This window comes from Vanellus vanellus (genome assembly GCF_965231255.1).
Source record: "Vanellus vanellus genome assembly, chromosome: 11".
NCBI classification, from domain to species: Eukaryota; Metazoa; Chordata; class Aves; order Charadriiformes; family Charadriidae; genus Vanellus; species Vanellus vanellus.
In genome coordinates this window covers 13,390,888-13,418,837 of record NC_138916.1, presented here as the reverse complement: position 1 = coordinate 13,418,837, position 27,950 = coordinate 13,390,888, and the positions used below count along the sequence as shown (strand labels likewise).

At 37.3% G+C, this 27,950-nt stretch overlaps 1 protein-coding gene across 3 annotated transcripts; it reads right to left on the bottom strand.

The window, feature by feature from the left end:
* Positions 1-12,335: 12,335 nt before the first annotated feature.
* DTWD1 (DTW domain containing 1) lies at positions 12,336-27,950 on the bottom strand. 3 transcript variants are annotated; one of them, XM_082488897.1, is made up of 6 exons: positions 27,857-27,950; positions 25,147-25,428; positions 23,930-24,073; positions 22,398-22,674; positions 17,002-17,246; positions 12,336-12,450 (listed from the first exon to the last, which is right to left on the bottom strand). In XM_082488897.1, the coding sequence occupies exons 2-5, from the start codon at positions 25,420-25,422 to the stop codon at positions 17,017-17,019; spliced, it is 927 nt and encodes a 308-aa protein (XP_082345023.1). In that variant the 5' UTR covers positions 25,423-25,428; positions 27,857-27,950; the 3' UTR covers positions 12,336-12,450; positions 17,002-17,016. The 3 variants fall into 3 exon arrangements, with proteins under 3 accessions (XP_082345023.1, XP_082345024.1, XP_082345025.1); XM_082488898.1 differs by having other exon boundaries at positions 12,371-12,431; XM_082488899.1 differs by lacking the exon at positions 12,336-12,450 and adding an exon at positions 15,439-15,563.

Below are 27,950 nucleotides of genomic sequence, written 5' to 3'. Positions count from 1 at the left end.
ATACTTTCAACTCATTCAGTGATGCAGGTTAAAATACAATTTATTATTTAAAATTTAGTCACTATGTATTCTTTAAATATCAGAAGAAAGACCACATGTTTAATAAATGAGGTCATGTTGGAATTTCAGAGCACTTTTTATATCAAACCATCTAAAATCAAAACATGAGAGAATCAGAACTACATATTTAGCTTGATAAAATACACTGTTTTTACCCATAAAGTATGTAATGGCTAAAAGAGTTTTAAATTTGTCAAGTGCAGGGTAAATCTAGCAAAGGTGTAACATCTTTCAGCTTGAACTAAGGCAGTAAGTGTTTTCCTCTTGGGACAGAGTATTAAGAAATAAGTCTGAAAACAATAAAGAGTAAGGCAGTAATTGAAGCATTGTAGACTAATATTAGAAAACAGTACATCAGTGTTGATGATAATTGAAAACATGTACTCAAATATATGTCAATGGATCCCGGAACTGAGTTGCTGGGATGCTAACTAGTTTCATGGTTGCTTGATGGATTGGCGTCATAAAGAAATACAGAAACCAGCAAATGTGAAGGGAGGAATGTGCAGAAGTCTTATAATCAGAAATGGATAATCACTTGCATTAATAAAAAAGAAGAAATCTTTCTCATCTTTAAAGATAAACTATTGGTTCTTAGTCCTCCTGGAGATTTTAAAAGCTTTCCAGTGTCTCTATATTCCTTTACAAAGAGTGAAGCTTGAAGTACAGCTATGTTACATGTTAATTTTTTTTTTTCTTTTTTTTCCCAGATGGTGTGTTTCAGCTCAGTTGAGTGTGCTGTGCAGTAGTGCCAGCAGAGTTGTCTAGTCAGAACACTTCTGGATTTGGGAATGCCCTTGGTATGATTGGGGTGTCAGAGAATTAGGAGCAAGCAGCAGTAGGAGCACTGAAATCGTCACCAGAAGTGCTTGCACAGATGTCTGTAGCCGTTGCTCAGGGTGGCACAATGGGTATGTAGGCTTCTTATACAGTATATATGCTTGATTCACAGCATCCTTGTTAATTCATTTACTATTCTTTGAGAGGATAGGAAAATATGTTATGAAAGTATGAATTCCTAAAGGTGGCACTCTTAACTAAGGCGGGGAGTATAAATTGGGGTGAAAGATTTTAATTGCTGATAAAAAGCTTAAGTTTTGTCGAAGTAGAACGTTGTTCTGAAACGAAAAAATTGATGTTTCAAAAAGCACCGAAATCATTAGCTGTCTTTGGAACTTCCCATTTATTTTCTCAACTGAAACAATTTTTTTGTTATGAATCTACCAACTGCCTCAGTTGATCTGAATTAGAATTTATTAATTTGTGGGAAAAGAAATAGTTGAAAAATTTCATTTAGTTTTAATGCTGATTCTCTGAGGATTCTTTATCTGATACTATGGAGGCCAGTACAAATTCTTAAAGGCTGAGGTTGAAACTTGGTAAGAGAGAAGAGGGGAAGGAACTACTACTTTGTCAGTTTGTCACTTAGATTGTGGCAGTCTTCTAATGTGCCCAGAGGCAACTGGTCTGCCTTGATTCTCTGTAGGCAAAATGTTTTTGGAAACTCTGGCGGGTGCATTCACAGAACTGTCTCCCATACATAAGGAACAGTGGCTTCAAAAGAGCTGTTCTGGCTCTGTTTCTTACAAGCTGTTGTCCCAAAATGTTCTAGCAATGTATTTTTGGAAAAGACTTAAATTAGGTTAAAATTTCCTATAACTATTGTATTTCTATTTCATTGTACAAAACAGAAAACAACATTAAAAAGTAAACAGTCCTTTCTTGCTCAATGATCTGTTTATGCTTTGAGTATGAAACACAATGTAATATTTTATTTTGGATCTAAATAATTTAATTTTGCAGGTCTTGCCATTGCAAAAGGAATTGAAATCTTAGGCCTTCCTCAGCTTGTAGCTGCATTTCAGTCTGGTTGGTTTGGCAGCAGCAGCTCTCACACGTATTGCTGAGTACGTGATTGAATATCCACACCTTGATGTTCACCCTTCTGACAAGGTTCTCAAAATTGTGGCATATCTGGGCGCTATATTGGGGTGTAGCTTTCAGTGCTTCTTTAGTGGCTTATGGAAAACTGCTTGGTACTCTTTACTTTAGTCTGCCATGGAATTTAGGATGAAGTTCACCAGTGGCCCTTTTCTGTTTTCCTCAAAATACAGTTAAATGCTAGGAGGAGTTGGGGGCTAATTATCTTAGCTCCTTTGTGAGGGGAGGGAAGTAGCCTTATACAACTTAGCTTAACAAATTCAGTAGGTCTGGAACACAAGGAGGAAGAGGTTAGTGACTTGGCTTTTGTGTTGAATAGGAGAGATGTTGATGTTGGTCTCAAGGATTTCCTTTGCTGGATTTGCTACAGTGTTTATTTAACTAAGAGTCTGACTTAGATTCCATACAGCCTTACTCCTAAGAGTCTGATGTGAACAACTAGTGGCTAAAGGAATTGTAGTAAGAGATATTTTAGGTCCCTGTGTAACAATTACTTCCTACAGCTATTGAAGCTTTGTGTTCTGAATAATTACTGTGTCCCTATTTGCTACTACAAAGCAATCATATATCAAACTGCTTTTGTTTTCCCATAATTAATGAGGCTGAAACAGTATGACTCGCTGAGTATGACAGGAGCTGGAGCACTTCCATTTCTGAGAATTCCTTAAAAAAGAAAAAAGTGTTTTTGTCTTGTATCTGCAATAGGTGGATCTTTCTTCCAGCTAAACCAATTTCTGAGGAGACCGGTGTCTTTGGTATTTTTAATCTGTATCTGTAGCCTGTCTTAATTTCCAGTACTTTAGCGCTAGTTAAAAATATTTTGGTGCTAAAGTCAACACAGTGTTAGAGCTTGCTTGCTTCCAAGTTTGCTGAACTCGGCACCATTTCTACTTGGGCACCACTAGTTGAATGCTGGCTTGCTGACAGCATCCATGCCTAGTATGATAATTTTCATGTTGGATCCAAGCTACAACCCTGGGTTAGTGTTCAGTCTTGGTGTTAGAGAACTCCCCTCAATTATGGTAATAGTATCAAGAGAGCAGTTCTTGAACCTTTTCATTGCAAATAAATGTAAGGTTTTTGCACGCACATCCAGCACTTGCTGAATGCTAGCCACAATGCAGTCTTGGATGTTAGCTGAAAAAATTGGCATGAATTATGAGGAATCAACAAAGCACTCTGCAGAATGTTTATCTAGCCCTGTAGAAATTCTGTAACAACTCTGCAAGTCCCTGCTGGATCCCACAAACCACACTGCAGAGATCCAAAACTTTTTAGCCAGCAGCAGCGCTGTAAAATAAGCTGTGGATGTTTATCTAGTCAGATGTATATGTAATCCTAGCCATTGCTCTAACTGTGGACTAGTTTTCGAAAGAAATAAGAGAGTAAAGTTTTTGTTCAGCAAAATAACAAATTATTTCAGCTCCTATTATGCCTGTGTTTCAGCAAAAATTCTACAGGCATATCTGCTTACATGACCAAACCCAATAATGATGATAGGTAACAATCTTCTGCTAACTGGGTGCTTGAGTGAACTTTTATTTGCCTTTGTTTCACTTATTTACTATTTTAGGTATGATATCATTTCTTGAAATATGAATTTAATTTTTCTTTCCCTTCTGTGGTATTTACTAAATTGCAAGGATAGACAGCTGTAGGTGGAGCAGAGATGCCTGTTACTAAAATACCAAACAGTTACTGGCTGAGTTTTGTGTGCAAAAGGATTTCTTCTTGACAACAGTCTTGCAATTGCGGGTGCCTTGATTGGTTCCTCTGGATGGAGCTATCCTGTCATGCATAGTGTGTGTGTGTGGTAAGGAAATACCACTAGTTTGTCCCCTTTTCTGTGTGAAATAAGACTAGAGCATCTGCTTTGGAAACTTCTAGAAATAAGATGTTGCAGGAGATTGGATGACTGGACTGGCTCCCTGACAGAATTTTGCTCGTAAATAATGAAGAGTTACAACAACTGGATAAACGTCTGATGGGTTTTCTAGAATTAGGATTTGGCAAATAAACTCCCTAAATGCCAAGGACAGCAAAGAAATCAGAATACGTCTGGGTTGCATGATGTGGAGCTGTATAGATGTACCCAGCCAACTCAAGGGTTGCAAGCAGCATATATGTGCTAGGAGAGCCCTTCCTCATTTTTAACCGGCTTTTTGGTAGCTCCTTTACCCATAGCACAAGCACTTCCACCTGGCACTTCACTGAACGGTGTGAACATACTAACAGTTCAATTCCTGCTGGTCACAGGTACAATGGACTGGGCATTGACTGGCACTCACACATCAGCATGGAGATTAAATTACTGGCCTTGAGAGAGTTGATTCCTTCAGATTGGAATGGTGGTCTTATACCGTAAGAGAACTTGCATAGTTTTGCCTGAGTTCTAGCCATTCTGTATGTAAACAGTTCCTTGTATGCGAAATCTGTCAATTGAACTTTAAAAACTATTAGGAAAAGCAATAACAGCAATGTGATTTACTCATAAAACCAACAATGTAAGTTAATATTTTATAAAATGTTGAATGGCCTTCACTGAAGTATCTAACCCAGCACCTGACTTTGAGGAAATGGGAAATGTGCTGTTTCATAACAAGCAAGAGGGGCGATGTTATTTAAACAAAGAACATCTTTGTTTTGCTAGGGAAAAATGTTAATTTAGTTTAGGGAAGAGAAGAAAAATTGTTTAAAAATGGCTGAAAAACAAGGTTTTCTCAAAGGCGTATCTGAAAATCTGTTTGAAATGTGTGACTTTTATGCCAAGTGGGAAGCTGAAGTTTTGGGTTGTTTTTTTTTTTTAAAAAAAAAAAAGAAAAAACACTACAACACAATGCAATACTGAACTGTTGAACCATTTCTGTATCAGCTTCACAGCTTGTTAAAGTAAACTTTAATGAGCTGAAGAATAATGCAGTCTGTCTTACCAAACAAACTACATGTGAATTTACAGCAAATGAACTATTTATTTTGGGATTCTTTTAATGGACTTGGAACTGTTGTTTTGACCAATATGCTCATTTAATACGTTCACATTTAGGCCATGATCAGATCTTTTCCAAATGTCATTTTTGGGTGGATACGGTGCAGCATCTACAGCAGGAAGGAAACCTATGGAAATTGTTGGAACTTGTACTGAAGCTGGGTTAGACCAAGCCAGTGAAATGATAAAGGAGTCTAATTCTATCATTACCCCGGGGGAGAGTTCAGATATTTGTTCAATTACTCAATAGTAGGCTTTTCAAGCTACCTCAGGTCTTGCATAACATTCTGCGTAATTCACTGTTCACTCTAACTTTAATCACGTCAAATTCTTGTTTCAACTTCCTTTGAATCTGTCCAATTTATGCTTGTTATCCAAATACTAAAACTTTTAAATGCCTCTTTTCTCCTCGTATGCCACCTGTGTCTCATCTGATATTAGCAGTTGTTCCTGCCCGGGCTTCGCCCATAAATACAGACCTCTACAATCATTAGCTAACTTCATGCCTAATCATCTCTGTTCCTATGTATATGCTATGATTCCTCAGAAGCTGGCATGTCCTGAGCTTTCCAACAGGATACTATTTTTCTTTACCTTGAAATCTGTTTTGAAAGCCTAAGCCTGCAGAGTCATTTACTTGCAGACTACCTGAGTGCACACTATTAAAGTGTTGTCCAGCTTCTCTCTTTGCTTTTATCTTTGATTTTAAGTGTTTCAGGGCACAGATTTTGCTTTCTTATCTGTTGCAGACTAGTGCTAAGTATTAACTGTTATTTTAGTGATGTACAAATATGCAAGAGACTCGAAAATTTGCATTATAGATACTAAAAATACAATATAAGCTAAGAAGGAGGTTATAACAAATGTTTGGTCGCAAACTACAAGGCTGTATTTCTTCTTTCCTATGTTTGCGATGAAACCTTTTGGTCAGATGTATTCAAAAAGTACAACAGTTTTGAGACTCGGTGCCTACTTCTCACCAGTAAACCCATTTAATAGTGTCCTGGACGTATGTGACGTTAGTGAAAGCTGAATGCTTCCTGATGTAGTGAATTGCAACCATAATTAATGTTATAGTTCTAATGAAAACTGTTCATTAACTGGAATATCACACTTGATACTACTACAGTTCTCATACTTTTGTAATGATACAGCATAGGGCAAAAGGGTTCATCGAGGGTCTAGACCTAAGACTACACTAATTTTAATTTCATGTCATTGATGCCACTTATCATATTCTGGAATTTTGAGGTTTTACTATTGATGTATATTCCAGCTGTGATGTAAGTCAGACCTGCTCTTTATGATTAGACCTTAATGAGCAATGCCTCACTGTATATCTGTGAACTCTGCTGGGAGTTTTTATCATCTTAAAAAATAATGAAGGCCTCTACCGTAGAGCTGGGGATACTGGAAATACAAAGAATTTGGGCACAACCTTAAATTTTTTGGTTTGTTTGTTGTTTTTTTTTACCCTTTGAATGGTACTGTCTTATAGCAAAGAAATATGACATGAAGTTACTTCATTGGGCCTCCCTCGTTGTGTTAATTCTCATAAAATGAAAAATCTCTTGCTTTTCCTAAAAATGGGTAACCCGGTACTGCCAAGATTTATGCAGGGTAATCACCTATTCAGTCTGAGATTTCTTTAAGAATGGCAAGCTTTGGCCAACATTCATTTTCAATTTGCAACATTAACAAAAAATTTTGTGTCATCCTATTTTAGGAGAGTAATTTCTGTAGGATAACTATACACGGAAAATACTAACGGAGGTCAGGAAACATTCAGTTTTCACATATCTCATCTACAGGACAGCATAGCCACTGAGTTGAAACGTGCCAGCTAATCATTCTTGTTTCATTATAACAAATCAGAAAAAGTTATAGTATTTTATGAATGCGTGTGAACAAAAGGCTATGGTTCCAAACATGTAGAAGAAAATCCTTAAAATAGTTTTTATGCACTGGATTGCCTGAAGCTATCGAACGCTTGCTATGTAGCCAGCTGATCTGTTTCGCACCTCTGCTGAAACCTGAGGTGAGGCCTAGGTCTTCTTGCCTTTTATACTTATGGGCGTTAGAAGTGCTGTATATACCTACAGCTGTAATCAACAGACTTCTCCAGCTGACCCAAGAATACAGTTGGCTTCTTTCAGATGCAGCTGCATGCAGCCCTTAGCCAAACGGATGGGTCATCATGATGAGGGGCCTCTGAAAGGAGAGGGATATGGAAAAAAAGAAAGAGAACTGCCAAAGTGCCTCCCCCAGCAAAGCAGGCTGCTGTAGAGAGTAATATTAAGTGCTGTTGTTTTTGTATAGTCACAAAAAAAAAAAAAAAAAATCCAATAGAAAACACTCAAAGACCTAGAAATTTGCTATTAGTCAAGATGTTTATATACTCTTCCCCTGAAGATTAAAGAAATTATTTTTAAAAGGTTCAGAGGCTTTATTTGCAATAAAATAGTGAATTCCAAATAGAACACTGCAGTGTTAAAAACACACACGCACACGCACACACACATACACAAAATCAATGTTCAGGGTGTTAATGATTTGTAGGTTTAATTTGCACTCACTTAATTGTCCTTTTGGATTTTTCTTTCTGTATAAACCCTAAGTTTGTGAGGATGGCGTATCCTTCCTAATATATTCCACACTGTATAAGTAAGGAAGGCTGTAACAGCTGTGATCATTTCTCTGGAGATGCATATGATCTGTAACATCAGGAAGAAAGGCAAAAATAGCTCTATACTGCCTCTAGACCTTCCCCCTCCTCCTGAGGCTGCCAGCTATTAAACCAGAGACTGCGTAGGCCACTGACAGGCAGGGATCTGGTAATTTCAACAGCACCTTTTCAGATCTTTGTATTGCCTTGCACTGGCCGTATTTCCTTCACATAAGAATTCTTCACTGCTTTATCTGTTTTAGAACTGCTTTGCATCACTGAACCCAGCTTAATGGAAGGGAGTCAAACGATATGATTTTGTTCCAAGCAAATATGCAGGTGATAGCTCATAAAGGAAGGTTTATGAGCTAAATTTAGTACCACAGGATCTTGAATTTACTTCCTCTGAGAAGACTTCATGTCAAATATTTTCAGCTGACAATCTTACAATGTTTCTGATTCACTGCCCGTGATATAAACTCAGTCTGGAAAGGCAAGATGATGTATCTACTTTTCATAAACATCTGAAATAGGTGTAGCTTCATTGCTGTAAATGAGGCTAATAGGATTGCATTGTTGTATCCAATGTTTTAAGTTTGTCAACGTAATATTTGCATGCATTTCAGGAACTTAGAAACAGCAGGGAAAACAGACACTTCTGTATTAGACTGCTTTTATTCCCGTCTTTGCTCTAAGTAGACCTATGGTTGTCTTATACCTGGAGGCTGTTCTCCATGTAACAGTATACTAAATTCCTTTGGCTCATGCATCTCAGTCACTTGGAGGGCTGTTGGAGAAGATATAAAAGTGGTAACAGCCAGAACATCCTTGCCTTCTCTGGTTGCCAGGCTCCTGGGAGGCATAGCCAGCCCTGTGCTTAAAAAAGTTAAGAAGCTGGAACGTGATGCTGATTTTAATAAGGACTGTAGGAGACTGAACAGATGTACAGACCATTAAGCTTGAATTACTGGGCAAACCGTGAACAATTTTAAAAAAGAAAACAATTGGTAGGCACATGTTTGGTAGAGGGATCACTGCTGCTTTTGCAGATGTCACATTTCACAAACCCAGTAAGAGTTCCTTGAAGGATGCAATGAGCTTGAGGATAAGGGTGATCTAGTTGATAACTGCTGGTGCTACAGCTCTAAAGTAAGCCCCGTTTCTTTATCAGTGGAGTTCCTCTAGAAATACCACATTCATGAGCACTGTGGCTAGAGGTTTTAGGAATCAGTAATTTTTAGAGCTGTGTTCTACCATCTTAACCCAAGCTGTGGAATCTCTTGGATATAACTAAAATTTTAATTCCTGGACCTACAATAGATTGTGTGTCAATGGAGTTGTTCTTGCATGCAGAGCCATGAAACTGAGGAGCTGAATGGAATCGAGATTTTTAGATTTGGACCATAAGTGAGCAGTGGTGAACAAAACTACATGGTTGAACATAATGGACGTCATCCTCAGATTCCACATATGCGCTTGATTTAGCGACCTCACAAGGGCCTTGTGTAAGACTGCCTCTTAAATCTTAGGAGTATTTATTTTCATGATGTCTTACACAGAGAATGCACAAAAATTGTTTTAATAGTTTTCATTAGCACATGCAACTGCCAAGATTCGATTCTAGGTTTGAACACCAACAGATGGACCTAATTTTTTTCATTCAGATGAAACAACAAACTGTCATCATTTATTGTATGCTTGATTAATGTGCTTTGGTGTTGTCTTGATAACTTGAAGTAGTGGCTTTTCCTTTCATAATAACACATTTTGTAATGTATTTCCTTTTTGTCTCAGATACAGACTTGGCTCTGGTGATCGGTGCAAATGACACAGTAAACTCAGCAGCCCAGAAGATCCCAATTCTATTATCACTGGCATGCCAATACTGGAACTCTGGAAAGCAAAAAAGGTACTAAAAACTAATGACAGAATTCACTACAGTGTTAGTTATGATACATTAATTTCACACAAGAAAAGTGCCAACATAGAGATAAACAAGAAATGTCTTTTCTAAATTGATGCCTCACAAGATGAATATGCATAAGCACATCTAACTGAAAATGGTCACTGCCTATACGGAGAGGGCAGGCCTTTGCAGGGGCCTAGAAAAAGAATTCCTGGCCATTTCCATGGGACCATCCGTATGTTGGAACAGCTACACTATTGAACATTACCTTGCTTGCTTGAATCTGTGTTAATTTTCATGGACTTCAAAAGATTCAAGATTTCTTGTTTCTTACCCCATAATATTTTTTCAATGGATTCTCCTTTTAAAATGCGCAAAATCAGTTAGGCTATGCCTCTGTTAGAGATTACACTGCACTTAAGAGTTTGGCAATATAGTTTTGTTGGCAAATTCCCTGGAAGCTGCTTCAGGCATTGATTTTTAAACCAGTTCCCCAGATAAAGTAAGCCATATTCAAGGAAAAGAGGAAGCTTTTGGCAATGTAAAGATTTCTGTGTTATATTTTTTGCCAACAGTCATGATAGAAAAGAATGCAAGCATTTTTGTACTCTTAACTGACATAGGTATGCAGATTGAAGCCAATATTCTAAACACACATGTGTGAGGTTAAAAGAGGAAGTAGCTTGATCCAATTGCTTCAAGTAGACTGAGGTGCTTTACATGATGTTTCTGAAAACTGAAGCTGTATCAAGTTGCTTCCTTGTCTGCTGTAAATATGAAGAAAAACCTGACTCTGCAGCATTGACTTGGCCTAAAGGAAGCCTGTGAACAGAGAAAACTAGATAGAACGTTTCAGTACTAATCACGAGAAAATGCAGGTTCAGGTCATCTGGAATTCATGCTGCACTTGGCAAACAATTTAGTCATGAAACTGAAGCTGCACAAGTAATTTTTGAAAGAAATAAAATGTTTACGATGTTCCTGAAATACAGAATTTTTATTTAGCATTAGCAGCAACATTTGAAATTAAGTCTGTAGTTTCAGCTTGAGCAAACTTTTTTGCTGGAACCCAAAGTATTGTTCTTCTGTAGAAAAGACACTCAGGATGCTTTTTTTAGACTTACAAAGAATCTGATGCTGTTCAATTCATTAGCATGTGTCTCCAAAGCAAATCGTTTCAGAAATTGTACTAAAGCAGACCTTTAAGCTGTGAGGGTGGCATTTAAATATGGTTTTAAAAAAAGACTCACTGATTTTATGAGACACTTCAAAATGGAGTGCATCCTAGGAATGTTTTTTATAATTCAGATTTTAACTGAGTAGAAGTAAGTTTTTCCATATGGAAACCAACCTAACTCATTATGATGAAAGCCTCAAGAGTCCTAAAGTATGTTTAAAACCAGGCCTTGAAGACATTAACAGATATAAGTAAAGATTATAGCCAATCATTGTTGATAGCATGCCTGTTGATGATGATACTGAGACATAAATAGTCGCAAAAAATGAAGAGTCCATGTTATTTACCTCACAGACAATTTGTTTTATTAAAGTTACATGTTGTTCCAGATCATATGCACAAAAAAGTAAAGGCTAGGTCTTATCTCAGTTTTGTAGACAGAAGGTATGTTACAAAATTTACAGTTATATTAATAGATTTACATGCTGTTGTTTGTAATAAAATTACCCTGAAATAGAGTAAAAACTAGCATAAACCATTAATTTTATAAACTAATTGCATATTATTAATTAAAAAAAAAACGCAAACATGAAAGAAACACTAATTCTTGTTTGATTATTTTATTCTCCAGTAATCAAAAAACAAAGAAATCATGTTGCATTATATATAATGTGAATTTTCCATCAAGGATCATCTATGTTCACGCACAAAATTACTTGAGCCAAATGCATTTTCCTTAGTACCAGGGTGGGTGTGCTCCTTTCTCCTCTTCTCTGCTGAACAATTGCAGAGCACGATCCATAGCATTTCCTCTGTGCAGGTGAGTCAGAATTTCTGTGTAGTTCAACACTCTCTAAATTTTTATTTGCAGTTTTACTCTTTTAATTGTTTTGGAATAACCTGTTTACCCCTTTGGTCTCTTTTTGGCATGCCCTGTTAAGCCTGGCTGGATGTGCTTAACTTTTTCTTTCTTTTTTTTTTTAAACTTCAGTGCTGCTTGGAGATGCAAAGAAAACACAATACCCTATGAGACAAGAGTAGGGAACTACACTAGACTCATTAGCAGCGATATTCAGAATGGTGAAAATGTATGAAATATTACTTGTTTTTCCAGTGTATTGTTTGGAGAACAATACAGCACTTGTGCTGGGTAGTGCATCCAAACTTAACAAATGAATTCCTAGTGAAACTACTCTAATCTGTGTACATTGACAGGCTCAGCTATATGTTTGTGTCCAGTTAAAGTATACCTTTGCCCTGTACACATAACAGTTTATTCTTTATATTTACAAACTCTGATACCACACTGATTTTCTTTGTTCTCTAATACAGAAACAGCATAGGAGAAAATCTTTGGCTTGTGTCATTTATTGTTAGGAGGGAGGTATATATTTATTCATGTTTAGACATGCACATGTACTTCAGTATAGCTCTTCTATTCCTGTTATTGAAAAGCAGAAATTTTACCATCAGAACCTTTGAAGTAGTCATACTCAGTCTTTAGATTTCATGCGGAGTTCTACTGGCTTATGGGCACAGCTTCATATGTAGAGACATGTTATTCAGTGGCAGAAATTAACTACAGGTAAGGGAAGCGAAGCACACAGGATCATAGGTCAAGTAGGACTCAATCGTGGGTATACTGGTGTGGAGCATTCTCGTCTGTTCACTCTTCTGTGGTATGTTTCTAAACATCCTGTTGCAACACCAGTGGTCTGAAAAGTCAGCAGTAAAATCACAGTTGATTTGAATGCAATAACAGCACTGGTATTGCTAGGTACACAAAGATTTCCAGTGATGTGAAAATACAAAGTCTGGTTTGCATTAGAGAAGTAGTTCCCACCTCTTGCTATGGGACTCAAGAATTATTTGCTTTTTTTATTCCTGGCAGGTAGTGGTAAAGAAACCACACCACTATGAGTGTTTTTAAAGTTTAATCTGATACATTACTTTCAAAATTCTACAGCATCTGATTTCTCTTCAGAATCCATAAAATGGCAGCAATGCGTTATCTTTCCCAACAAGTGAACAGGAATAATGTTGTAAATTTTTCATATAAACATTTGAATTGTTGGTATTACTAAGTGTCACAAGTCAAAATCAACATTCTTACTAATGACAAGATTGAAAGTTTACTGAAATAACGTCTCTCAAGACAAAGGATAACAGTTCAGGAATTATGTTGAGTTGTTCAGTACCTTAATGGGTGACCTTATATTGTGGTATCAATAAATCACTGTCCTACAGCCACATGATCTTTTCATCTTAGTGGGAAAGCTTTCCTATTTCAACGTTGCTGCAGTCACTGTTCAGTTTTGTGTCGCAAAACAAGTTTGAATTCAGCTGATGCGCAGCTTTTTGGAATACTTTGAGACAGAAGTTAATGGTACCTGTGAGTACATTAACTGCATTATAGTAAATGATGGGGAAACTAATTGGAAGTTTTCCGTCCTCCGTATTTTGATATTTTCCATGACAGGGATAGGTCAAATGGATTTTCACATCACATTGCATTTTATGTAAGTATGCTATGACCATCATTTATGAAGACAGACTGATTTTTAAAGCATTCAGGCAAAATACTGAAACTCGGTGCAAGAGAAAAGCAAGAACGTATCACTACATTACTGTGCAATTGTGCCTCAAGAAGCCTATGTAGAAAACCAGATGGACACAAACTGAAAAACAATTGCAAGAACCAGGAGCAAAGGATTTAAATCACGTGAGATTACAAGTGCTTTGCTAGCTTCTGCTGTAGATTCCAAGTTGCCATCTCTTTTCAATCTCAGTGTATCTTTACCCCATGCACTGAGACGACCCTTTATTCAACCTAGGCTTGGATGAATTTTGTGCTACCTTCCAGGAAAGGAATTGCTTTTTGCAGCTCCTTCTTGTATTCATTTTGAGAAAAGGATTAAATCCTCCCTCTGACCAAGCATACAGGCATGCTAAAGTGCAGCCACTTCATGCTCCTGGCCAAACAAAGAACAAAAATACCCACAATAAGCAAAAGCAGATGGCTTCAGTGGCAGGAAGTGAATGAGCCAGACTGCAGGTAAAATGGTTCTCTGAACACATCGCGGAGGTTTGTAATGACAGGTTCTTTGTTATCTGGGGCCTCCCCACAGGAGGCCAGATGTCTTCTGTTGTGAAAGAAGATAGATAGAGATGCTCTTCCTTTTCCTCCCCCTTTAACTTATGGCTGTTTAAGTTACTGCTAATGGAAGTGGAAGCCTGTTTTCCCCCTTGCTCTCTGATGTTTTTGGAAACAGAAGAGATAGTTAGAGAAGGGGTATTCTGATATGAAAGAAAAGGCCCAGAACTGGCCTTTACCTCCCCATGACCCTCATTTTAAAGAACAGGGAGGTCAGTGCTGCTAATTGCACTTGAAAGGATTAACCACTCGATTGCTTTCATTTTGGTGGAACAAAACTATTCTTTAGTCTCAAAGCTGGAAAAATGTATCAGTGAGACATTTTCAGTATGAAGTGGATGACTTGGTTTGGCTTCTTATACCAGTACTGAAATTAAACAGAAGATTTAAATATTTTTACAGAGGGGAGTGCAGGAGATGGGAGAGAAGGGGGAACTACATCTGCTGCTCAGACAGAACAGATTTGCAGCAGAAGTTAACAATAACCTCCTTCCTACCCTCATAAAAGGTTATCACAGGAATATCAACAGACCATAATTAATTATGGATATTAGATGTGCCTCTGTCACTTGGTATAAGAATGGCTCTTGCATTAGACTGAGGTTGCACTGCAAGAAAAATAATCTTAACCCAATTCCTGGACACAGTGTTCCAGATTTAAAATCTTTTCTGTACATTGATTTCACCTGAGAATTAAAGCTAACTTACTTTTGGAATAGATTCCTAATTCCCATCGTTCAAATAAAGTGAGGTACACAAAACTTAAATTTGGAAACCATTTTTAACCTTATGAAACTATTTTCCAAAAGTAACAAAGAACAGCTTATATAAGCTTTTATCTGACCTCTGCTTCTTAAATAAAAAAACATGTTTTCAGGGAAATGTGTCTTGGAAGTAACTCCCCCCACTCCTGATTTCTCTCTGGTTCTTGTAAAACATTAGGTCAGTGGGTTCATTTTATTTTTGTTTGTTTAAAGTGGGTGAAAGTTTCCTTCTCAAGCTGTTACACTTGTGTGATTTTTTTTTTTTAAATATTACAGCAATCCTTGTTTAAGAAATACAAGAACAGATGGAAATGTCAAAAGACTATCAAAATTCATACCAAAGGAAATAGCATTAATCATTGTAAAAAGCCAAAATAACCTCTCAATAGCAATAAGAACCAAATGAATAAGAAATGTATTGTTTCTATAGTACTGAGACATGATTGCTAATTTTTTCTCATTGCCTGGCACATGAACTCACAATATACTGAACAGCTGTGCCATTATATATGCGTATTTAAAAACAACCTTTCTCATTCTGACTTCAAGCCTGTGTTTCTTGTGCTGTTATAGTTCATGCCTGCTTCACATACACTTGAAACTTAACTAGCATCTCTATTTGCAAATGGAGGAGATGTGTTCTGGTTGTCCACTGAAATGCATTTTTATATGCGTTCATTTGTGCAGATAAGCATACAAATCTGAAGGTAAGTATGACTTGCAGAGTACATTTATATCTTGTGTTTTAAGCGATATTAACTTTGATTTCAGTATCTTGAAGCATTAAAAAACATAGTACAGATCAGTTGTACGGATTGCTGTGTAAGCGTAAAAAGATCTTCTTGAAGTCTTTTTCAAGGCACTGTTTCTGTGTTCACCCTGGTGTGACAGTGTCCTCCTGGAGAGTACGCTACAGGTGATAATTTAGTCAGATTTGTTGAGGAAAAAAATCAGATTTTTTTTGTTTAAAAAAGAATCTATTGTAATTTTTCAATCTGTGTCACTTTGACAAGATTTAGTTTTTTCCTTAAGTAACACCCTTCTGAGAATATTCAGAAATATTTATCCATCTTACATCGTACCTCTAATGAAACCTTTTTTTTCTACCTTAAGACTATATTTTTTACCAATGTCAATTTTTCTGGCAGAACATCCTAGTATGATAAAAATACATTCGTATCACTCTGCTTGTAAATATACAGCTTAGTTCTATTACCTCTGCCAGCATTAGCTGTACTGGTATAGCTTGGCAAAGACACACTTGTATAATTACATTCACATGTGATGACTCTGCCCGCAGTGCTAGACATACCAGCAAAAATTTCATCAGCATAGACGAAGTCTTATTTATGATGCTTAAATTTGCACTACTACTGTAGAAGAAAATACACAGCAGATTCATAGTCTGCCTAATTTAAGGTAGTCTTGTCAGAAATTTTGTGGTCAGAACCACCTTCTTTCCTATTTCTTCTCTCTGCAAATTACTTTGTCTTAGTTCCTGCAAAAAGATCTACATTTTCAGACAACTCCTATGGTGCAATGAGCTCTTTCTGCCACTTAGAATACAAGTGTGTGGCATCTACAAAATTTTATCCATAGTGACACTTGTTAAGTTAGTGTTCCCCCAAATAATAATGATATTATACAATAACAATAAACAATTAACTAAATTAACTTGTTTGAAGTAGTCTAAAATTATCCAAGAAGTTGAGAATAATCTTTATATAACAGTATGTGAATGGCACTATAGAAATCATGCACTTTATAATGAATGATGTTTAAAGAAATTGCTATTTTCTATTACTAGGACAATTTTCCAGAATTAATCTTGAAAGTACATAACATATTCTATTCATTTAATGTGGTCTTTCATTTTGTACTGCTCCCCCCCCCCCATAATTTCAGTAAGCTTTTGATGTCATGAAAGTGAAATCAGTATTACTGGGTAAAGCACAAAGAAAACAGCTGAAACAAAGCATTATTAATAATAAAAAGCTGTCATGCTAATTCCTTTTTACAGTTAGAGAGATCACGCCTTATGGCAGGAGGGGCCAAGTCCTCCTATCCTCACCTCAGGAAATACTCTCACTGTAATGAGCATATCATGTCTGTAAGTTCAAACACAGCAATATTTAGCAAAGCATAACTGTTTTCAAATAAGTAATTCTAATCAGACTGCTCATCTGAGTAGCTCTGCAACCTCAAGCGTGCAGGACATGAGGTTTGCAGCTTACTTTTGGACAAACACCATAGCCATTATTAAGAGTACAATCTACTTCCAGATTTCAGTTAGTTAAAGATAGTTATGTTTGTGCAGTTTATCATTACAAAAGAAACAAAATACTTACCTATAGACAGACATCTTACTCTTTCCCTGCACAACACTTTGCATTTTTAATCAATGTGTGCATAAATGAAAAGAAAAAAAGCAGATTATCATATTGTCCTTTGTAGTTCTCTTTCAAAATCTCCTGATGATAGTCCACAAGGAAATAATAAATTGCTTCTATTGTGGAAAGGTATGTATCTGGCTTTCCCTTCTGATGACGCCAAAAGCAAGTTTTCCTTGTCTTCAACTCAATTTGCAGCAACCCTGTCAAGAAAAAAGGTGCCATATTAGACAGCGTGGATTGGTGGATGGAATGCCAAACAAGGCTTTAGTTTTGTTTTCTGAATTATTTGCACGCAGGCTAGTAGTAAATTTCTCTTCCTGTACCTCCATTTTTCATCTGTAAATTGGAGGCAATAATTTTATCCTCCTTTGTGGACCACTTTGAAATTTGATGAAAAAGTGTTGTAAGTTCTAGGTTACAATCCTGGTATTTGCAATTAAAACTTACAGGTTATCCTTGCATTCAAAACAGCCTCACAGCCCTCAGTAAACTGCAGGGTCTCTTCAGATGGGAAGAGTGAAACCCACACCCACAAAGACTCATCAATGTTCATAAAATGACTGATAAACTTCGTCTTTTGCAAAGCTAATACCTTTCAAGTGTAAAACAGAATCTCTCAGACTGTTAGTTTTGCTGAACTGAGGAGTATTTGCTAAGAGCCAGACACTTTTCACTTATGCTTGTTAAGTAACTGAAATTTCACTGGGATTACTCAGGAGTAAGCATGACAGAATCTGGTCATTAATTTTATTACTAACTAAAAGCATTCCCACTTGAGATGAAAGAAAAAAATTTGGTCTCTGCATGGCCTACGAAAATCTTTTATCTACTATAGTGTCTGTAATTGTTTTATTATTCAGATGAATTTTAAACATGTATCTTGATGTTTATGTTCCTTAAGGTGCACAAACTACTCAAAATTAAAAACACCTTAATGTGTAATCACTTTGTAAATTGGATGGACAGCTGGATTATAAAGAATAGCATATACATCTGTCAGTACCAGGATCAGGTTGTAAAATTATCTTTTTATAAATGTTAAAATCGGATACTAAGTGTGTGTCATGGGATGGTATAGTAAAAGTTAAAAAAAAAGTAAAAAAGTAATAGTATAAATAACAATATGGTTTAAGAATGCTTGGAAGTTATGGACAGGGAAGTTTCAGTGAGGTCCAAATTCAGGAGTGCAAAATGGCCTAGAGCCCAGCACTTGTAATTCTATACTTTTTACCGTCCAACTATGTTTAATTCTTTCTAGTGTAATTGCAAGATGGATTTTTGCTTTGCAGTTATGAACGTATGATATCTTGCACAGTAAAAGAAATCTCTCCCACAGTGCTTTTAAAAAAACTGGACAGGAGATTCCATCACTGAATTTAGATGTTATTGTTGGCATTTTGGAACTAAAAATTCAAAATAATGTAGTCTAATTATTACTTCTAATAATCCTATACATGTGTATTCAAAATAGTAATAGGAAACTGCAGTGAGCTTGTTTCCCTCAAGAGGTTTTAATACTTGAATTCTCAGCCCTAACCAACGTGAAAAGTTTCATCAAATTCAGGAATGTTTCCTCCTTAACAGCAGTGAACTAAATTTAGGGGATGATTCCTCCCATGTAAACTCCCACTTATTTGTGGCTTGAATCCAAACAAAAGTTCAATGAAGGCAAGACCGCTGACACTACTGACCTTACCACAAATGCAGGGTCAGTTATTTTCAAGCACAGAATATTAGGAGTTTTGTAACAAAAAAAAAAGAGGGGGTTAAGGGTTACAGTTTACTAAGCATGTTTCTATATCACCTGTACTGTATTTGTATTTATACAGCCAAAGGCAATGTTTTATTACAAATACTGATTGTTCGTGTGAAAGCTTACAATACTAAGGAACTCAACATGTCGGTTTTGCTTTCTTAGCATCCACATACTTTGAGCTCATTAGAAATAAATGTTTCTATGAATCTGAGATCAAGTGAAACAGAAGTGCAGCTACCTTTAAATCTACTTAAGTAATGTAACCAAATTTCCCCTACGTAAGTTATTCTCCTGCATATGTGTCTTATAGCAGACAACACTTTTCAGAGAGATCTCCCACCTTTCCTTAAGTCTCCATTTTTTTTCCTGATGCGCTGGATGCTATTATCGCAGCATAGTCCCTGTGCTCCCTCCACTATAATATTCAAATGCTCAAACCTGTAGGTTCCTATATTAATCATTTGGTCACTGATGTTACATCTAAGAGAGATTCTAAGTTCTTATCAACAAGATGTTACATATGTGCTGAAGCCTGTTGCTTACTCTGAGCCTTCCATCACCTCTTCATCCCAATAGTTTGTACAGTGTACCAGGTTCAAGAAATACCAGTGTTGAAAATCTTAAGTAATGAGTAATTATGGTTTGTACCTATGGTAGCTAGTAAGAGTCTAAGCTCTTACTAGTAGCCCTATTGTTATTTTAATTATACTGTTAATTTCCTGAAGAGGTAGCAGCTTGAAAATGCTATTTCAGGCAGGAATTCTGCTCCTTTCCTTATCTTTTAGATTCCCAAGGTTTACATACCTTGGACTCACCTTGCCTCTGCTATGGCCCCCTTCATATGTTATTTTAGAAAGAATGCGTAAACTCATGAGAGAACTCCCACTTTTTGTTTGCATCACACCCCCAATTGTGATTTTTGAGAGAAGCAGAAAGATCAAAATATGAGAAGAGGACAAGAGATTTGTCAGAAAAAGAGAAAGAGGGTCGTTTACCTCAGAGAACATTAGCTTACTGCTCTCAGATATCCTAGCTGTGAATAGGCAAAGGTTCTCATTTTCTTGCAGAAATGAAAGCAAACACAGAAACTTAACCCAAACTACGAAAGGAGATGTATGATTCAGCCTTGTACAAGAGAATGTGGAAGCTAATAAAATAAAACCTTTGGCTAATGCAAAGTGGATCAAACTTATAGGAAAAAATACCACAGTAATACGTTTCTTTAACAACCATGTTGATGTTGCCAATAAGGTTCATCACTCATATAAGAAAGTAATCATTAACACTGATGCAACTGTTTCCTTTCTGATCTAGTGATCACTTTTAATGAAGTAATCAATCCTAGACATTACCAACTTTCAAATATTTCCTGTCTTTAACAGAACTGATTTAGTTTTGCTCTCTAAAGATGTATTACACCACTTTTCCAAAAAGATATAGAAGTATTTTTTTTCCAAGTTTTCTAGGCTGTTTTGTTGTTTTGTTTTTTTTTTTTTTTTAAGATTGATGTGCTCATTTGCTTTCTCTTGCAGTACAATTAGCTAGATTTACTCTCTATATAAATGCAGGCTTACAAAACACAAGGCTTTTATTTGCATTTCTTGGCTTCGTTAATGCTTCCATCCAGTATTTCTAAACTTCATCTTTCTGATAAACTGCGGCCAATTACTTTTCATTTGGAATTACAAACACTCATTTTTGAACTTTAATATATGAGAAATATTTTGTTGGATGATGACTTCACTTGTAGTTGAACTGAAAAATGACAACTGTTCTCTATTTTTCATGTGTGTACAACATAACAATTTCATCAGTTTATGCCTAAGGAAACTCTGCCCCATTCATCTTGGAAAGCAAAATTGCAATCTCTAAAAGGAGTATTAGTGCAACTTACATCCTTTATAACCGGCACTAAGAAAACCAATGAATACACGGGTTGTGCTCACTGTTCATAGAATCATAGAATGGTTTAGGTTGGAAGGGACCTTAAAGATCATCTAGTTCCAACCCCCTTGCCCTGGGCAGGGACACCTTTCATTAGACCAAGTTGCTCAAAGCCCCATCCAACCTGGCCTTGAACAGTTCCAGGGATGGGGCATCCACGATTTCCCTGGGCAAATTGTTCCAGTGCCTTACCACTCTCGTAGTGAAATTTTTTTTTTCCTAATATCTATTCTAAATCTCCCCTCTTCCAGTTTGAGGCTGTTGTACCTGCTGCATAGAGAGCAAAATTCTCTTCTGGGTGTGGATAAAAGAGACTGACATGCGTGACACTAGTCACACCTTACAGCAATCCTGAAAGGTGCTCAGGGAGGCAGCGGACTGGAATACAGCTGGAACAGAGATGAAGTTACAGAAAGAAGGGAAGATTCCACCCGATCAGCATTCACATGGGGTAACTGGAAACCAGTCTTTAAGAGCTCCAAAGTAACAACAATCACAAATTTTTGACTGATATACTGCCTAAGCTTCCATGGAAATCTTCAGTTCCTCTGGCTGCCTGTTACTTTTCTTAAATTCATCCTTTTAAAATAAGTTCCAAATGCTTTACAGTAACTTGCAACATGCAATTACTTTAATCTTTACAGTAATATTTCAATTTATTTGATAGAGTATGTTTTGTGTTAAACTAAATATTTAGTAACAGGATTTAAATTAGGCAATACATTATACTAACATGTGGGATTCTTTAATGAACTGACTAGACAGCAAGGCAACAGTCATCTTGTGTGTAACAAGTCTGTGAAATTCCTTGTAGGGTCCAGTGCAAAGCAGGCACTAGTAAGCAGTTATATATATTACGCATAAACTTGATAGCCTGCCTCCCAGCTAAGTGCACCTTTTTCACTAATGAAAAAGTATTTTAAAACTCCTATTTATCTCAAAGGAAATGGAATGCTATTGCTAAAATGTTTTATCTTTTGTGGTTTTATTTAGAATACTTAACCGTAAACTTCTTGTAATGAACCTAAGACAAATAAAAACCTTTGCAGAATTACAAGTTTTTGCTTTCAGAGATGGGAAAGTGTGGAGGGCAAGCAGGCATTCCCCTTTTGTCTGGAAAGTAGTGAGGTCATGGAATGACCATGAAACAAAGAACTCTACTAGGAAAAGAAACCAAGCCATGACATACTTGCACTGTATCTCCTAGACCCCTCTTTCACCTTCCAGTAGCCTGTCTGCCACTAGTGTGTACAAAAATTCTCTCCTGGGTCTCCTGAAAAAGCAGATAGCCACCTGCAAAGGAAATCTTTCTGGCTTCCTTTCAGAAGCCATTCAAACTTCTGTTCTATTGTCTAACATGACAGCTTCCATTCTGTGCAATTGAGGAAATTTGTTCCAATAGAGAAGTAGGAGAAATAAATGTAAACGCTCTCTTAATACTGGTCTTATCATTTTGCAAAACAAAGTATATGACATGAAAAGTAATGGAGTCTTTGGCTCAGGAAGCCTGTTACAGCACTGAAATAGGCTGCTGAATCTTTCATATATACTCAGATACAAGGTTAGCGCTTATATCATGCTGTTATATAGACATGTATTTCCCTTAATCATTTCTGTAGCAATAACATCTCAATATCAACTTCTTTTTTACCTTGAAGTCGTTCATCAGTTATTATTTTGTTAGTTTGATTCCAGGTACTGTCAATAAATATTATTTTCTTCAGTCTAGTGCCTTCACTCCTGTTGTTCAAGATGCATTCAGTTAGATGTTTTTCTTCTTCTTTAGGTTCTATTTTTGCTTGCTTAAGGAATGGCTCTCTGGAGCAGTCATCATCCTTATCACAAACACCTTTCTTACTGTATTTTTGGAGATGGAAGGCAATATCTTTTACTGAAACTGAATTGGGGCCAGGAAATACAAGTGCTATCTAAATAAAGAAAAGAAAGAAATCTGAGTGTCAACAAAACGTAATAAAACACCAGGAATTGTTTCATTAAAGAACAGAAATTTTCTATGCCCACCTGCAAACATTTAAGTCAGAAGACTAAAAAGTATCTCTTAAACAATATTCTATTGTCTAAAAGGATAGAAGATGATGTTAAAATAATGAATAAAGATACTTATTAGAGATCTTTAATTAAATGTCACCTCCATGCCTCTACTACTAACTCTAATACTATTGTAAAAAGTTTTTTTTCAGCCAAGTCAATGGTGTCAGCCCTGAGGAAGTCCAAATTTCACTTGTGATTTCAGTATATGGGGCAGGAAGGCCATAAAGAATAGTTTCTAATTTCATTCACAAATTTAAGATCAGAAGAAATAATCTCTTCTGTCCTTGTGCCTACTGCAGGTCCCACAAATATCTTGCATGAGGAAAAGCAGTGATGGCCTTACTCAGTAGTAGTGCAGCATTCAGTATCTGTGACTTGGAAAGCCTGGACAATACAAAGCCGCTGCAATCTCGTCCCACTTCTGCCTGCCTTCCCCATTGCTCTTTCTGCTTTTTTTCAGCTTCCTGCTTTTCTGCCACCTATGCTTTCCTTCATGGCTCATTCCTTGAAGAAAATAACACCTCTCTGAGATATGAATATTAACCTTCATGTAGTCAAACAATAACGGAAGTGTTAATTAATCAGCTGTGTAAATATTAGATTTCAGATTAATCACACCATTTAAATGAGCATATAAATCCAAGTTCACAGCTCACTTTTTTCAGGGTCTGCGCTGACTGTGATAGAAAACAGTTGTGTTTCAATAGGTTTTCTCTGTAATAGCAAATGTTAAAAATTTTAAGGAAGTTTAAACACTGCAGCTGCTGAATATGATGAGCACAACTTCTAAGCGCTGTTTAACTTGCTCTAAGTTGAATATTTTCATACATTTGTGCAAAATACTTGTGATACACAATGACTCAAATTACCCGTTATCTAAGGTGGTGAACATAGGAAATCCGAGGTGGTTAGATAGTGCTACGGTTTTTCCATGCTTTGGAGGACAGACCATAACCACTGTACAGTTGTAGGCCCAAGCTTTGAGAGAGCTCAAGATGGAGTGGATTAATAGACTAGTGCTTTCCTCCCGCTCCCTCCCAGCAGAGTGCAGTACCACTGCAGGAGCGAGTACAGAAAATACCTCTGCATCTCCCCAGCACAAAGCGCTGCGATCTATATAGAATTTCTTACTTCATGTCTTTTTTCTTCGTATTCTGGAATGCAAGGGTATTTATAAATTGTAACATCATCAGGTGCCAGGAGCTTAGCATGCACAGCAGTACTTTTGCCATCTGTTTCATTTGGGTGTTTAATAATGTCAATCTTCAAAGGTAACTACAGTAAGAAAGAAAAAAAAAGAAAAAGCAGTATTTATGACCATATATACAGGTACAAAAGTTTGTACAAAAAATTATGCAAAATCCAGGAGAAGTCCCTATGGGCATGTAATTAAGACATATTTGACAATTTTCGACAATGTTTTTCTTTTAAGAAGTTTAGACCTAAACTAGAGACAAGTGATAAGAAGCACCTGTTAATTCTTTCAATTAATACAAATACCTAAGTACGCAATGAATGCAATTCGGAATGCTGCAGTAGTAGTGTGGTAAAACCTCTAGAAATAGTATCAATAAGGTAAGTAAGATGTGGTCTTAATTTAAGCAATACAACGGTTCTAAATTATGAATACGTATCTGTATTAGGTATTTATCCTATTGCAAGAATGTCCATTGCAATGAAAATACACCTAAATCCACTAGGTCAAATTTTCAAAATACTTCTAAAGTATTTTCACAATGCTTTCAAAGTACAGCGTGTCTTCAAAATGCATTTTAGTTCATGCGTGATTTTGCAAACTGTCTCTCAGTCCTCTTTGATGGTTTCTCCAAGTATTATAGCTGAAGGGCATTACACTTTTTACTCTTTATTTATATTTTAAGAGTGGTTATCTGAATTATGCAACCATGATATTTAGAATGCCTTTTAGCTCACATATTATGTAAAATTCACTCTTGGTTATGGACAAATCATATTTTTTGTTCACAATATACTCTGTTCTGGCCAGAGTTTTTAGAAATGAATGAAGGTAACAGCACTGTAAAGAAACTTTTAAGAACTAAGTGAAAACATAGTCATTTGCATGCAAAGCTGAGTGACCAGCTGATCTCATCTAGTAGACACATGTTTATGTGAGAACTGGAATATTGTCAGTGTTTGTACATGTAACTCCTCAAATAAGAACAATAATTTTATCTAACTGTAGTTTATTCATATTTATAGCTGTGTTAAAGCTTTATGTGTCCATAAAGAATGAATCAGAAAAGAAATGGTCACAGACAGACTGTTCTCTATACCCAGTAACTAAAAGGCACAAGAATATGATTAAAAAAATCGTAAGAAATATTAACCTTCACAGTTGGAATTTCTTTGGTTGGGACAGTTTCAACAGGAACAAAGCACGTATAACAATAAAACATCCTTGAACTACTGCATCGGGGGCATTTTGATCTCCCACTCTTTTTTGCTTTTTCAAGTACTTCCTGCGATGCTAACTGCAATCGTTGAAGTGGGTTATCTTGAAACGATGATGGAGTCTGCAATTCTAGACTTTCCAAACATTCACTATTTCTTTTTGGTCCTTGAGACTTTTCTTCATTTAAAAGTGTAGATGAATTCAAAGACATGGTTAGCTGAAACAGACAATATGTGGTAGCTATTAAATAACAATCCAGGACTATGAACTAATTTATTGGAAATTATTCTTTATGATCCTATTTAGCAAAAAATACTCGTCAAAGGTTATTTCCTATAACAGAAAGAATAATGAAATAATCTGATTCAGTTGTTCTAGCACCAAGAACTCCAAACAGATTTCAGGACAGCATGTTATAAACAGCTAGAAAGAACTTGAGATCTGTATCCTTAATGGACATATATGCACACTCATCATTTTACTAAGGTAAGTTATCCCACTCGCTTAACTCGTGCAGAATTATCTTTTTTATTATCAGCGTCTAAAAGCTTTTGAAAACACTGGTAGACACTATTTACCTGGATGACCAGTCCCGTTAGTCTTCAGCATGACTACTGACAAATGTCTACATGACAGAAATCCGTAAGAGAAAAGTTAATTGTACAAATTTAGATCTCTATCCTGCAACTCGTTGTGTGGGGGCAAACCAAACTACCTGAATGCAAACTCTGTTGACAGAACTTTGTGAGATAAAAGAAATCTTCCAGGAGCAATGCTGGAGGCTGAAAAATTAGTCTCGAGAGCTAAAGCACAGCTGTGGTGCTCCATATACCAGATAGTATGGGCTGACCCATACTGGACTCATTCTGCAAGTTTGTATTTATTTAATAACATTGATGGATTTTTTCCAGGCTTTCTTCAGGACAGATGGTGTCTCATGCTCTGCAGCCAGCATAAAGTTTTCATTGCGTACTCTGAGTAACATATCAGAAACATGACTGTATGCCCATAGCCAATCCAGACAGAATTAGAATTGCTGTGTGCAGAGGTTCACAGTCACAGTTCTAGCGAAACCCTTCCGACTCAGGGCTCCTCTTTGGTCTTCGAAGCAATCCACGGTCAGGAGCCTGCATGGCCTGCGGTAGTTATAAACTGCTTTTTGTACTCTGTGCTGCATCACTTATAATGAAAAAAGTAATTCTTAGTATTTACTTTCAGCTAATTTAGGTTTACTTTTTCATGTCAGGGATCACACTTGTGAAATGATGTAACAAAACATCCATGTTTAACAAAAACAAACAAACAATAATTCCTGAGATGTGATCTAAAATTAAGTGTTTAAATAAAACCAAGTCTAAGTTAATTGAAAAATAACAAAAACAAAATACTTGGTTAACTTTCCAGTAAAAATTTAAAATTAATTCCAGAAAAATTAGTTGTTATTTTCTGGTAAAATTAAATACTCATGCATGTTATGATACCTTTCCCTCCCCCGCAACAAGGTCTAACTTTTGAAAGGTCAGGGATGTCCATTCAAATAAACACGAAATCTAATATGCATGCAAATTTTATAGTGCAATTTGCTTTTAAGTATCTCTGAGATAAAGCAAATATACACTACACCTCAGACTAACCCATACTATTATCAAATTTCCTCAAGAAGCAAAGAGTGCGAGAGGCCCTGTGGTTTGACACGCGTTCCCAGCCTGCAAACTCATTCTGCTCAATATAATGTCTGGTGGCACTGTGGTGTTCAACAGTGACACCCCCAAGCACTTCCATTAGTGATACTGACAACAGAGGTGCTGCTCTAATGGCACAGAAAAACCTTTGTGGCCTCAATAGCTGTTCACAAAGTTACTGCAGTATACTTTTCAAAAAAAGACAGCAATAGAGTTTACACAACTTGTAAGATCCAAATCTTGATTCAGACAGAAAAGGGTAAGGCTGTAAATAACAATTCCATCTACACCTCAATCTCCAAAACCCGGATACATCACTGCTGCTGGAGGGTACCCTCCACGTTCCAACTGCAATTCTAAGACAACTTAAAATCTCAGTCAGGACGAGTTCATGAAGTGCCGGACAGTGCGCCCATCTGGGGCACCGCTGGGCAGTCACCAATGTCTGATGAAGGCTGTCGGGCCTCAGCGGGCGGTGGTAACAGCTGCTGAGGAGGCACCAGATGCCCTCAACCTCCATCGATGGGGGAAGATCGCGGTCGGGCCGTTTACGGGACGAGGACTTTCCGTGGCAAGAAGGGCTTAGGGTACGCACGGACCTTTGCCGTTGTCATGTCTCGCAAAAAAAATAACAAAGCGATTCTCCTGCCTAGGCACGACCGACCGGCCCCGCAGGGACACCCAGGCCTGAAACGGCGGAAAGCCGCCTCCTACCGCCGGACGTCCTACCGCCGGGCCGCCCAACGCCGCGGAGAGAGCTTTGCCAGCCCCCCCCCCCCATGAACGGATCCGCCACCTGGAGAGAAGGGGGAGCGCGGCGGGGAGGCAGCGCGTCTCTGGCAGCCCCGCGGCCCCCATACGGCCGCGGGGCTGCCAGAGACGCGCTGCCTCCCCGCCGCGCTCCCTCCTCTCTCCTTCTCCCAGCCCTCGCGGTCAGGCAGGGAACTCCGCACCGCTCCTCACCCGCTCCCTCGGCTCCAACCCCTCGTCGGGCCGTGGCGCTCGCCGCAGAGGGCCGCCCGGTTCTTCCCCGGCCCTCAGAGGTCCCGGAACGAAA

Bases quoted from the DNA above. Each gene is read 5' to 3' on its own strand.
- DTWD1 (XM_082488897.1), bottom strand. From the start codon at position 25,422: ATGTCTTTGAATTCATCTACACTTTTAAATGAAGAAAAGTCTCAAGGA. The intron at 24,074-25,146 runs GTTAATATTTCT...TTCTTACTGTAG, and splicing joins AAGAAATTCCAACTGTGAAG to TTACCTTTGAAGATTGACAT. The intron at 17,247-22,397 runs GTAAAAAAGAAG...TTTTCTTGACAG, and splicing joins AACTGATGAACGACTTCAAG to GGTTGCTGCAAATTGAGTTG.